The sequence below is a fragment of the Zalophus californianus genome, chromosome 2 (assembly GCF_009762305.2).
Source record: "Zalophus californianus isolate mZalCal1 chromosome 2, mZalCal1.pri.v2, whole genome shotgun sequence".
Taxonomy (NCBI): Eukaryota; Metazoa; Chordata; class Mammalia; order Carnivora; family Otariidae; genus Zalophus; species Zalophus californianus.
In genome coordinates this window covers 182760592-182774821 of record NC_045596.1, presented here as the reverse complement: position 1 = coordinate 182774821, position 14230 = coordinate 182760592, and the positions used below count along the sequence as shown (strand labels likewise).

At 37.8% G+C, this 14230-nt stretch overlaps 2 protein-coding genes across 6 annotated transcripts in view; both read left to right on the top strand.

The window, feature by feature from the left end:
* Positions 1-14230, top strand: part of FRG1 (FSHD region gene 1) — a 40296-nt gene that overhangs the window by 18764 nt on the left and 7302 nt on the right. For 4 of the 5 annotated variants that reach the window (XM_027599524.2, XM_027599520.2, XM_027599522.2 and 1 more), the window contains 2 exons: positions 380-471; positions 994-1104. In XM_027599524.2, coding sequence (XP_027455325.1) covers positions 380-471; positions 994-1104 — 203 coding nt within the window. Of the gene's footprint in view, positions 1-379; positions 472-993; positions 1105-2204; positions 2317-14230 lie in introns of those variants that run through there. The other variant, XM_027599523.1, reaches the window with a different exon arrangement.
* Positions 11727-14215, top strand: LOC113925027 (quinone oxidoreductase-like). The gene has a single exon (XM_035726270.1). It carries the CDS (start codon positions 12333-12335, stop codon positions 13323-13325), a length of 993 nt encoding a protein of 330 aa, XP_035582163.1. The 5' UTR covers positions 11727-12332; the 3' UTR covers positions 13326-14215.

Genomic DNA, 14230 nt, shown 5'->3' with positions numbered 1-14230 from the left:
TTATTTGTATAAATTATACATATATAAATAAAAACATTATCTAGAGGGGCACCTCATTGTCTCAGTCAGTTAAGCGTCTGCCTTCTGCACAGGGTCATGGTCCCAGGGTCCTGGGATCGAGCCCCATGTCTGGCTCCCTGCTCAGCGGGAAGCCTGCTTCTCTCTCTCCCTCTGCCCCTCCCTCCCCTCCCCTTGTGCTCTCTCTCTCTCAACTAAATAAAATCTTAAAAAAAATATCTAGAACCTTTCTCTGAATCTGATTGCTAAGTTGATTGTTTTCTTCATTTGCATGAGAAATTACCTAGAGGGTTCTTAGCAAATAAGTGGCTAAGGGGAAGATATATGTATAACCTGTTGGGTTCTCATCTCCATTGTCCAGATTAGATCCTGTGCTGAACGAGAAACTAAGAAAAAAGATGATATTCCAGAAGAAGACAAAGGAAATGTTAAACAGTGTGAAATCAATTACGTGTACGTATTCTTTCCCTTTTAGACCTTACATATTTGGCAATGAAGTACTTCTCAAGACGTGTAAAATAAAATATCCAAAGGACGAGAGGCAGCATTAAATGGACTCTAGGACAAAGAACTAAGCTGAATACTTTTCTTTTCTCAGAGCTTCAGTTTTCCTAATTATCCTGTTAGCTTTCAAAGCTAAAGTCACTTGGATTAGTCTTTTCTCCATATTCATTAATAGAATTGACTACAGCTTATCGGGACATAATGCCAACCAAATGTTGTTCCATAGCCAGGATTCAGGACTCCAGCCATCACACCTTAGTGGCAGTGGCGCTTCATAGTCCTGCCCTTTGTAGTCCTCTTCATGGAGGAGGACTAAGGTCATCTTCGCAGTTGAAAAGCTGTATGTTCCTAAAGAAAGACAATTAGTTTTTTTTAAATAAATGAAAAACTTTTAAAATATTTGTAAGTTCATGAGTAAACATGTATAATCAAAGTTTGAGATGATTTTCAAGAAAGGCATTTTCTTAACAGAAAGAAATTTCAGAGCTTCCAAGACCACAAACTTAAAATAAGTAAAGAAGACAGTAAAATTCTCAAAAAGGCCCGGAAAGATGGATTTTTGCATGAAACACTTCTGGACAGGTAGGTATATTTTTACTTATTTCCAACTATTTTCATATCCAATAGAAATGGCATATATATAACCAATGTTCTTTTTCAATTATTACAGTTCTTAATTTTTTGTCTTGTAATTTGTGAACATAGTAATGTTACCTAAAAAGGACATAAGTCTGGGAAAAGATCACCTAGGAAACAATATCTAAAAATAGATTCCAAAAACTTACAAATTTTTTTATAAGACATTCAGGTTTGGCTGAAACCCCTTCATAAATTTATTTAACATCATCTTTCTATAATTATTAGAACAGGGCTAGAAAGAAATAGTTTAATTTCAAAATTCAGTGGGTTCTAGTAGAATAGCAGGTTCCTAAAATGAGAGAAAAACAGATCAGTTTAAAAATTAGTAAGTATAAAATGAAATAAAATTGAAACACTTTTATTAAGTTGAATCTAGAAGTGTGTAGGATTTTATCATAGCACATGATTAATATTTATCTAAAACTGTTCTTATTTAGGTAAGTAACGTCCTAGATGTATAACATAAAAAAGTAGGTAGAGAGGGTTAGCTGTAAGTTTATAACCATAAATCAAGTAAGTGCCAGACTGAAAGAGAATTTGGTAATCTGCCACTCCTTCAAAGTCCTGTGTTGCAAAATTAGTCTTAAAACATTTCTTCACACTACTTGATAAAGATAATGCTTCATCATGTATATCCTGTTAACTAGTTGATCGAGTTGTTACCAGAAGTTAGCAAATGATTTAAGAATAAGGCTTATGTTTTGTTAACTTTTATCACTCATGAAAATAGAACATTGCCACCCTGCTAAATAGAAGTTTAGGGCATGCTTAAATGCAGAGGCAATTAAAATTGCTATTGTGGATTAAAAAAGCTCTTAGGCAACATTTCTTAAAGATTATGAAAGACTTTCATAAGAATAGAATACATTTAATATGAAACAACATTGAAAAGTTAAATTTTAGTTAAAATATTTTAATATAAGTAGTATGGCAATATAATAACCAAAATGGAGAACACAATTTCTGAGTGTGAGTATATATTTAGTAGTTGATATATATGGAATGTTTTACATAATTTTTATCATTTGTCTTTGTTTAAACAGGAGAGCCAAATTGAAAGCTGATAGATACTGCAAATGACCAGAATGTGTTTCTTTCTTCTCCTATTTGTTTTTTTTTCTGAATAAAATAATCAGTGGAAGTGTTTTTACAGAGCTCTTGGGCTGTTATGGAATTATTGCTGAACTAGTAGCTAGTTTAAGTAAGATTAATCAAGTTTAACCGAGATTCCCCATGGGTGTACTTTTTAGTTAACTGCAGTGTTTCACATGGAATTGAAACAAAGTACACAGTGAACATGCCATAGAATCTTTTCTCTTTTCTAGATTTTCTGTCATAAAGTATGAGATGGTACTCTGTGAACCTTGTGTTTCTTATGCAGTTTATGGAATCTCTTATTGCTTTACAGTTTTCCTTTATATTACCTTATACCATTGATTCTTACTGGGACCTTTAAAAGGAAGTGAGAAGCTCCCACTCCAGTCAACAAGGCTTTGATTCTGCCTCCTAAATATTGCCCAAATCACACAAGCCAAACAGGTATCAGACCAAATGGGTGGGAAAAGAGAAAGAAATCAGGTTTTGACAGTGGGATGGGAACAGGAGAAATTACAAAAGAGCAGGCAGGCTCAGAACAGAGAATAAGAGTAAAATTGGGAAAATTCTCTACTTAGAGCAGTTTAGCCACAACGTATCTGTATGTAATGCTTTTGTCCTCATCTGTAGAGGACAGGGTAGGATGAGAATGGAACTACTAAAGAGGTTCAGATACTACACGTTGCTGAGGTCTGCTATTCTGAGACACCTTTATTCCTAGCCTATGTTTCTCTGAATTTCTAAACACACTATTCCAGATGTCGTCTAACTCTGTGAGTGTTCCAGAATCCAGGAATCAGAATCCGGGTATCAGATGCCTGGGCTTCATCACTGGAAATTCTGCTTCAGAAGGACTGAGTCTGGCTGACGTATCTGTATATTTTTACGATTCCTCATGGATGATACACAGCCAGGGTTGAGACCTGACCTAAGGTGCCAGACCTGTCTAGTTCTCAGCCTTTGTATTCCAGAGCTACACGGCCCCTTTACAGCAAGGAAGCTAAGCTACCAATAGCAACCTTATAAAGGAGCTCTTACTGTAAATCTAGTCCTAGCTTGACATTCCAATTCCAGTAGCTGGATATCTCCCCATATTGTGTTCTTCTTCCTCTGATCCTTAGGCTAGGCACAGGCTTACTACTCAGGTCCCCCAAAGCAGTGGTTCTAAACCAGGGACTAATGTACCTCTTAGGGGACATTGCACAATGTCTGGTTGTGACAGCTGGGAGAGGGGGTGCTACTGGCATCTACAGGGTTACAGACTAGGAATGCTGCTAAACATTGCACAAGGCACAGGACAGCAGTCCCCCACAACAAAGAATTTTCCAGCCCAAGATGCTAACTGCCAAGTTTCTGACACCTGCCCTAGGACTTAGCCTGTTCCTTGCTTTTGCCAGCTCCCGCCCCTAAAAATAAACAGTTCAAATTCATAGATGTAAGAATCATCTAAGGTACCTGTAGATTTTCAAGACCCACCCTTAAAGATGCCAGCTTAGCAAGTCTAGGACTGTTTCCTAGAATTAACATTTTAACTAGCACTCCAGGTAATTCTGAAACAAGTGATCTGAACTATACTTTGAGAAACACTACCCTCAAGAGATTGAGGTCTTGCCTCCAACACTAGCTTGGTACCTGAGACCATCTGCCAGCTGACTGATTTCCCTGGAACAAGCATTCTGTCTGCCTCAATTTCTGAACATAGTGCACTCCTGGATTCCCTGTCACCATGCTCACCCTCATGCTTCCCCAGCTCTTGTCCCATTCCAGAGAGCAGAACTAATTACAGGTCCTGACAATTGGGAAGATACAGATTAAAAGTATGCACTGCCTGCCCTCATGGGGTTTATGTGCTACTGAAGGAGGACAGAAATAAAAAATCGCAGGTAATAGATAAGTGTTCCTTCCCCATTTCTATCATTACACTTTACTCCAACCCCCATTACAGCACTGAAGGCAGTCTGGCAGAATGACAGGAGTCAACAATAAATATATCTAATTATGGTCATCTGGTCCACATTTTTCTTCTTGTACAAAAGGATGTCATGAAAAACTTTGCTTAAAGCACTGTCAAAATCAAGCGTTCCCGACTTACCAGTCCAGTAGCCATGTCAAAAAAGGTTTTATATATAATAAAAACAATAACCAAAGAAAAAGCTCCCTACCTCCAATTTTTTTTGACTGCTCACATTTCAGATTAGATAATTTCAATTGTTCTTATCTTCAAGTTCACTGACTCACTTTTTTACCATCTCCAAATTGCTGTTATACACAACTGGTGATTTTTAAATTTCAGACATCATTTTTCACTTCTAGAATCTATTTGATCCTATTGTTAATAGTTTCTATTTCTGCTGAAATTTCCTATCCATTTATTTCTTTCTTTGTTTTGGGGCAGAGTTATAATAACTGCTTAAAAATCCTTGTCTACTGATTCCAACATCTGGGTCATCTTAAGGTCGGTCTCCACTGATGGTCTTTTGAGTATGTTTCTTCATATATCTGATTAGATTATATCCTGGACATTGTGAATAATACATTGTAGAAACTGTGCATTCTGTGCTGTTGTTCTGAAGAATTTTTATTTTTTATGTTTTTTATGTTTAGTAGGCAGTTAATTTGGTTGATCTGAAGCTCCAAATTCTGTCTCCCCTATGGTGGGCAACAGCTGAAATATCTATTCAGTTCTTTTTGTTTTAGCTGGGCTTCTTGAAGTCAGCCCCAAGGATGTGGAGTTCAGAGATCAGTGAGAGATTTGGGCAGTGTGGCTACAACCTTCTGTGACTCTCTCCTTTTCAGGATTTCCTTCTCACTTTCCAGACTCTTTGGTCACTCTGAACTCTGTACTCTGATTCCTTGACTAGTAATGACTTAAGCTTCTTATATGAGTTTTAATTACTCTTAGTGGCACTGGGTCTGCCCTAAGTTGAAAAGATGTTAAAAAGATGTTTCCCCTCTTACTAGTGTTAACTCCCCTCAAGTTTCTGCATGGTTTTGGTCATTCTCCATTACCTTTACATAATTTTTAATGTTTTATCCAAAGTTTAATTTTGTGTGTGTGAGAGGGCTGGTCTAGCACAAGCTGCGCCATCTTCCATTACCTGCTCAAACTCTCAGTAGTTTCTTGCCCTCTCCTCCCCCATTAAGGACCTGCCTGTGCTTTCTGACATACAGACACAAAACTCTCACATTCTCTAGAAAGAAGTTAGTCATTACAATAAATTAATATATTCACACCTCTTAGGATAGGCCTGAATTCCGAAAATGAACTCATCATACCTGGTGGCCCAGTACCTCTCCAAATACCATGCAATTCCTGGGTCAGTCCCAGTCTAGATGCCAATCAGTCCATGGCTTCAACTCTCTATTCTAGCAGGAATTATATTTTTTCAGTTATCCTAAGCCTTTAAGACACAGAAGAACATATTAAAACATTCTACCATATTTCATTAACCAAATTAGTAAGATAGGATAGCTTTTATAACTGACTTTCTCTTCATGATACTTTTTTTAAATGGCATTGTCGTAATATTAGCCTGAGGGCCTTAATACAGGTAACTTCCATTGTAACTTTTTCAGGCTCGGTCCTGTTGAAATCCATTTCATTTAATGAAAAGATTAGAAACAAAATGTGAAAAAAAAAAAAATTCCACAACTGTATTTCCCCTTTCCTCACCCACCTATTGGCTTAGTTTATTTTAAAGTGCATATTTTATTAAGGGAACTTGATGGTTGTTAAGGCAGGTTTTGCTTTATGACATTTCCTGTTTACTTCACCCCAGGAAAATACAATTTGGTGTATTTCTGTTTAATTTTATGCCACTGGACTACTTCTCTTAAATATTGCTGAGGCTTATTTTCTATGATGGAGAAACAATATGCCATCTTTCCATTTAGCTTTGTGTTTCAGTGCTGCCCTTGTATTTCATAAGGGATAAATTTTCAGAGAGCATAGCCAGGACTTAATAAATTAAGATCTGCAGGTGTTTATTTTTTTATCATGTTTTGCAAATCTAATGAGGTTTTGCAATCCTGTTCTGAGTGCTGCTAGTAGAGAAAAAGGGGTGTAGCACTACTTGTTAGTGTTTATTTTTCCATCATGCAATTTCCTAATTCTGGTCCTTAGAAACTAAGTGGAACTGTGAGGAGGAGAACAAAGAAAACAAGGCACGCCTCATTATTCCTTTAAAAAGGTGAAAATTTAAATATAAGTGGATGCCAAGGTAAGGAATCAAGTCATGACTGCTATTAGTTCCCTAACTACCACCTGACAAAATTAAGTTGTACAGCTAGTCAGTCACCCAGCGGGAAAAGTAGACAGTGCTTTTAAGCTTCTAATGTTTTATTTATTCTTTTTCTTTATTATCCTTTTTCTTTATTATTCTTTATGTTTGTGTAAATATTAGTACGTGTTTTTTCATTCTGCTGCCAAATATATTCCACCAAGAGTTTTTTTGTTTGTTTTTTTAACTGGTAGCAGAAAAACCCCAGGGATATACCCAGGTTCGGGAGAACTTAAAATTAAGATAATAGTTTAGCAGCCCACCAGCATTCATTCAGCTTGATAGTACCTGTGTGTATAAAATGACTTTCTCAAGTGTGGTGCTTATTTAGGAAAGACCAGTGGACTTCAGACCAACCTAGGCTGTTCTACACAGCACCTCAACCCTAAATCCTAATTTAGATCAGCTTGCACAGCAGTAGGAATGTTTTTCAATTTTCTGTTGTTGTGTAGAAAAAGAATTTCCCTATCTGTCTACAGAAACAGAACCTTCTTGCATGTTCCCTTGTTCTTCATTTTTAGTCCAAAAATCCTCTCTAGAAGGCCTTCTACATTTCCATCACTGCTGCTTCTACCTCTCCACCTGTGACTACCAATTTTGTTTTTTTGTGTTCCTTTTACTACTCTAACCTCATTCCACACCAGTGTGCCCTTTCCATAGTATAGGAAAGTGGACAAAGATTTAAGCATTTAACAGAAGGGTAAAGACGAACCATGAGAGACGATGGACTCTGAAAAACAAACTGAGGGTTCCAGAGGGGAGGAGGGTAGGGGGACAGGTTAGCCTGGTGATGGGTATTAAAGAGGGCACATTCTGCGTGGAGCACTGGGTGTTATGCACAAACAATGAATCATGGAACACTACATCAAGAACTAACGATGTAATGTATGGTGATTAACATAACAATAAAAAATTTTAAAAAAATCTTATCAATTCTACAAAAAAAAAACAAGGGTAAACAAAAAATTCTAATAGACAAATTTGTTCTTGACTCTCCCATGAAAATGCCCCTTCTGATCTTTTTCCACTCTGAATTCAGCTCTCATTCCAGTGCATCCAGAATTGGAGAATTATATACCATGGCCCCAAGTACCAGTTTTGAAACTTCTCATTAACCCCACCCATCAGCTCAGGCTTTGAAGCACATACCATCCATACCCATTACCACTGCAGTTCTGCACTGCTCTTCATCAGTATCCTGACCCACCTGAAATCTGGCTCATAGTCCTGTCTTCATGGAGTCTCCCATCTTGGTTTCATTGACTCCAGCATTCACACTACTGTGACCTTTCTTTCATCTGCCTTAAAAAATTCTGTCTCGCAGCTCGGCTGATCGTTTACTCCCATCTTAAATTACTCCACCCAGACCAGTTGGGTTAAACGTGCTTTTTGCTCCAGTGTCTTCTGAGATTGGAAATCCTGGTGTCTATCTCTGAATGACCCTCCAAGAGCATCCCTTTACCCAGTGCACTTTTCATTTAAAATGTTTTGAAATATACTCTCTCAGTTCCAAGCCCTCTCTGTTATTAATAGATTTAATTTTCTTGTAGTTTTACTTCTAAATCTAATAAAGTATTCTTTTTAATATAATATTATTTACTAGTTACTGCATTCATAGAACATAAAGTATCATTTCCCAATTCAATACTAACATTTTCCTATATAACAAATACATTAGCTCTAAGAAATTCCACATCTTGGGGCACCTGGGTGGCTCAGTCATTAAGTGTCTGCCTTCGGCTCAGCTCATGGTCCCAGGGTCCTGGGGTCCTGGGATCAAGCCCCGCATCGGGTTCCCCACTCGGCAGGACGCCTGCTTCTCCCTCTCCCACTCCCCCTGCTTGTGTTCCCTCTCTCACTGTGTCTCTCTCTGTCAAATTAATAAAATCTTAAAAAAAAAAAAATTCCACATCTTGCCCAGTTCCAACTGTAAACAGGATCCAAAGTTTTCTCTTTAATATTAGAAAATAACTGATCAGGGGCACCCGGGTGGCTCAGATGGTTAAGCGTCTGCCTTCGGCTCAGGTCATGATCCCAGGGTCCTGGGATCAAGCCCCGCATCGGGCTCCCTGCAGGGAGTCCGCTTCTCCCTCTCCCTCTACTGTTCCCCCTGCTTGTACTCTCTCGCTCTCTCTGTCAAATAAATAAAATCTTTAAAAAAAGAAAGAAAGAAAATAACTGATCAATTTGCCATGTGATCTAAATAAGAAATGAAAGATGAAAAGTCATCTTACATGTCTTAAGAACACATTCACTGTTCTTTCTTCTCCTCCCATCCCCATTGTTGCAACTTCTACCCAGGAGTTGAGGGGAATGGTGCTGATATACCAACCATTTAACTACACAGAGTCACAAGTACTAAATGCACTGACTTCTTTCTTTCTTCCTTTCTCTCTTTTTCCTGGGATTTTGCACCTCACTCATTTTAAACCCAAGGGAAGTGGGGGAGTTTGACCTTGATTTTATAAAACCAGGGCTTCTACTTTCAGTAGTGTGACAGCTTAGATACTGTGAATGGTACTCCTTAATAGAACAACTGATAACACTGGATAAAATATTTGCAAATATCTTTTGAAACATCACTCATTCACATAAAAGAAAGGAATCTATAGATACCAGAGGGAAAGCAGGAACGTCCAAGGCCGATAAGTACCAAGCTCACTCTCACCTAAAAGTTTCTGCCAAATCCCAGAGACTTTGAGGTTTGGCTTCAACAGGAACCCAAGAAATGGGATGTAGGAGCCTGTATTCACCCATCAGTGACTACAAAGGGCTATACCTTCAAGGATAACAGTGAATGAGAAATAAATCTTATTGCACAAACAGGGGTACAAAGAAATGTTTTCTTTGGCACTAAGTAGAATGGAAGGAAAAAGAATCTTCCCTTGAGATGTAACCATAAGCTGGCTTCAGATGGGTTTGTGACTCAAAGTCACACTACCTCTTATTTTAAAAGAAAAAATTTCAAGGAGATAATTCAATTTGAAATGGTTTCAGTTGGTTCTGTTTTTCTGACCTTAAAATAAATCCTACCAAAAAAAATTTTTCAAAGAAAATAAGCAGCTCACAGTCAAAATTAAAAATTCACAGAGGGCGCCTGGGTGGCTCAGTCGTTAAGCGTCTGCCTTCAGCTCAGGTCATGATCTCAGGGTCCTGGGATTGAGTCCCACATCGAGCTCCTTGCTCCACGGGAAGCCTGCTTCTCCTCCCATTCCCCCTGCTTGTGTTCCCTCTCTCTCTCTCTCTCTGTCAAATAAATAAATAAAATCTTTAAAAAAAAAATACACAGAAAAACACAATACCATTAGAACAAAGAGAAACAAGTAGAAAAATTTAAAAATACCAAATGTAGAATATAAACTATACTTAAATAAAACTCCAGAATATAAGCAAGAACTACAACATAATAAAAAGACCAAGCAGGGTGCCTGGGTGGCTCAGTCGGTTAAGCGTCTACCTTCAGCTCAGGTTGTGATCTCAGGGTCCTGGGATCTACTCCCGCATCGAGCTCCCTGCTGTGAGGGGAGCCTGCTTTTCCCTCTGCCTCTGCCTCTCTCTCTGTCTCTCATGAATAAAAATCTTAAAAAAAAAAAAAAAAGACAAAGCAGATATGAAAGAAAAAAAATAAAAAACAATTAAAAATTCAGCTGGTGCATTAAACATCAAACAAAGCCAGAGAGAATTAATAAACTAGAATATATCTGGTTAAGTGGCCCCAAGTACAGTTTACAGAGACAAGGAGATGGACTATATGATGAAATAAAGGTCAAGAGAGACACAGAACATGATGATGAAAATGTCTAATATATGTCCGATTGAAGTATAAAAAGTAGGTAACAGAACGGGAAAGAGATGATAAAGGTAATGACTGATTTTTGAGACCTCAGATCTTGGAATCCCAGGGAATCCCAAGCATAAGAAATAAAGACAGACACTTCAACACATCGTGGTGAAACTGCAGAACTACACAGAAAAACGTTTCATCTTAAAAAGAGCTAGAAGGGCGCCTGGGTGGCTCAGTTGGTTAAGCGACTGCCTTCGGCTCAGGTCATGATCCTGGAGCCCCGGGATCAAGTCCCACATCGGGCTCCCTGCTCAGCAGGGAGTCTGCTTCTTCCTCTGACCCTCTTCCCTCTCGTGCTCTCTATCTCTCATTCTCTCTCTCTCTCTCTCAAATAAATAAAATCTTTAAAAAAAAATAAAAATAAAAAAAATAAAAAGAGCTAGAAAATAAAAGAGTAATCACCCAAACATATGTCAATTCAGCAGACTGCTGGCTTCTCACCAGCAGATAGGAAGCCAAAAGACAGCAGAAGAGTATCTTCCATGAGCTGAGACAAATAATTGTCAACCTAGAAAGTTTCTTCCAATAGTAAGGCAAAAAAAAATAATAATAAAGCAAAATAAAGATATTTTAGAGAGAAAAATTGAGAGGATTTATCACCAATAGATCATTATTAAAAGAAATTACAACAGAGAAAGTCTAGGAAGAAGGAAAATTATCCCAGAAGGAAGGTCAGAGATGTGAAAAGAAATGTCAAGCAAAGATATCAAAGATAATAATGGGTAAACTAAGCAAAACTGTATTTAAAAAAATAATTTGTAAAAGGGATGTTAAAACTAAGTATTAGGCAAAAATAGCATGCTGTTGACAGTGAGAGGGAGATTGGACAAACTATTATAAGGTCTTAAAGTTGTTCAAGAGGAGAGGAAAAAAAATGTTAACTTTGTTAAGTAGGCAAATTAAAATACTTAGGGTGTGGGGCACCTGGGTGGCTCAGTTGTTAAGCGTCTGCCTTCAGCTCAGGTCATGATCCCAGGGTCCTGGGATTGAGCCCTGCACGGGGTTCCCTGCTCTGCGGGAGGCCTGCTTCTCCCTCTCCCACTCCCCCTGCCTGTGTTCCTCCTCTCGCTATCTCTCTCTCTGTCAAATAAAATCTTAAAAAAAATAAAATACTTAGGGTAACTAGTGAAAAAAGAGACAAAGACCATATATTCTCCAACAAAAAGAGGGGAAAAAATAATCCAAAAGAAATTTAAAAAGGAAAAGAAACGGATGCCTGGGTGGCTCAGTTGGTTAAGCATTGGCCTTTGGCTCAGGTCATGCTCTCAGGGTCCTGGAATCAAGCCCTGCATTGGGCTCCTTGCTCAGCAGGGAGCCTGCTTCTCCCCCTGCTTGTGCTCACGCTCTCTCTCTCTTAACAAATAGATAAAAATCTTAAAAAAAAAAAAAAAAAAGAAATTTGAAAAGGAAAAATAGGTGGAAAGCATATAATATCAGAAATCAATGTAAAAAAGTCATCAAAATGTAAATTTGCCAAGCATTCCAAAATTTTTCAATCACCTTTTTTATTTTATTTTATTTCATCTTATTAAAGATTTCTTTGAGAGTGCGTGCATATGCACATGTGAGTGGGGGAGGGGCAGAGGGAGAGAATCTTCAAGCCAACTCCTTGCTGAGTGCTGAACCAGATGCAAGGACCCAACCTTATAACCATGAGATCATGACCTGAACTGAAACCAAGAGTCAGGCGCTTAACTGACTAAGCCACCCACGTGCTCCTTCAATCGTATTTTTAAACATCAAGCAAAAATTGTTTAAAGACACATAAGAATTCAGAAAAATCAATGAATGGAGAAAAGGTATTTTAACAAAAAAAATTACAGCTATGTTAATTACAAATTCAAAAGAAGTTACTGTATAAATCAGATTACTGGCCCAGGTCCGTCCCCTTTTCTGTGGAGTCTGAGTGAGCCTTCGCAGGTTTTGCTTCCCCACTCTAGAACCGGATCACCATGGCGACTGGACAGAAGTTGATGAGAGTGATTCGAGTTTTTGAATTTGGTGGACCAGAAGTTCTGAAACTCCAGTCGGATATTGCAGTACCAATTCCAAAAGACCATCAGGTTCTGATCAAAGTCCACGCGTGTGGTGTAAACCCAGTGGAAACATATATTCGTTCTGGTACTTACAGCAGAAAACCACTCTTACCCTATACTCCTGGTTCAGATGTGGCTGGTGTAATAGAAGCCGTTGGAGATAATGTATTCACTTTCAAGAAAGGTGACAGAGTTTTCACTACCAGCACCATCTCTGGGGGCTATGCCGAGTATGCTCTCGCAGCAGATCACAGTGTTTACACACTGCCAGAAAAACCGGACTTTGAGCAGGGAGCTGCCTTCGGTATTCTCTATTTTACTGCTTATCGAGCTCTGCTCCACAGTGCCCGTGTGAAAGCTGGAGAAAGTGTGCTGGTTCATGGGGCTAGTGGAGGAGTTGGACTAGCAGCATGCCAGATTGCCAGAGCTTATGTCTTAAAGGTTTTGGGCACAGCTGGTACTGAGGAAGGACAAAACATTGTTTTGCAAAATGGAGCCCATGAAGTGTTCAATCACAGAGAACTTAATTATATTGATAAAATTAAGAAATCTATTGGTGAAAAACGAATTGATGTGATCATTGAAATGTTAGCTAATGTAAATCTTAGTAATGATTTGAATCTTCTGTCATATGGAGGACGAGTAATAGTTGTTGGCAGCAGAGGTCCTATTGAAATAAACCCACGGGACATCATGGCAAAGGAATCTAGTATAATTGGAGTTGTTCTCTATTCATCAACTAAGGAGGAATTTAGGCAATTTGCAGCCGCCCTTCAAGCTGGAATGGAAATTGGTTGGTTGAGACCTGTAATAGGTTCTCAGTATTCACTGGAGAAGGTGGCCCAGGCTCACGAAAATATCATCCATAACAGTGGGGCTCGTAGGAAAATGATTCTTCTCTTAGAATGATTAATTCTTTCATGTATTTCCTATGCAATTAGAAGTTTCCTGTCCCAGTTTAATTACACTACCTTTGCTCTATCAGCATTCATTTGATTCAGTGAGTTTCTTATATTAAAAGACAAGATTTGCCTTTAGAAAAAAAAAAATAAATCAGATTACTATATAATGATAAAAAGTCATTTCAGTTTGAAGATAAAACAATTCTAAACTTGTACACATCAAATAACATCAAAATATACAAGCAAAAATTGAGAACTATGTGAAGAAACTGGAAAATCTACCATAGCATATAGCTCTAAATATTTAATATATTGAGCAGACAAAACTCAGAATTGAATGGCATAATCATAAAATGTAAACTTCAGGATATGTGAATAACATTTTACATAAGAGGACTGATATTCTTTCAGACATTTGGTACATGCAAAAATTGGACTCTGACTTAGCCATAAAGTTAGTCCAAAAATGAAAAAAGGGAACAAAGACCATATATTCTGCAAAATGCAGTGAATTATTCAGAAACCCTAAAAAAAAAAAAAGATAACTTAGAGTTAACTGATACTTAGTAATGCCTTAAACTCCTTCAGAGTTTATAAAAGACTGCTAATTTCTTTACCATCTTCCAATATACTCACCATAAAAGAGATATATACCATATAGAGAAAAATATCAAAAATGCAGAAACTACTCCCTCTTGGAATATATATTATAGAAATTAGCACACAGCTAAGGAAGATCGAAAGTTGAAGCACAAATGAAGTGTTTTTAAAAGATAAATCTAAAATTTTACACATTTGGAAAATGTGAGACAGTCCTCAGAAGACAACTGGTAACTTCCAATATATATATCTCGAACTTGCTAAATGGGTAAACGTGGGTAGCATTAACTTATTGTTTCTTATTTTACCACA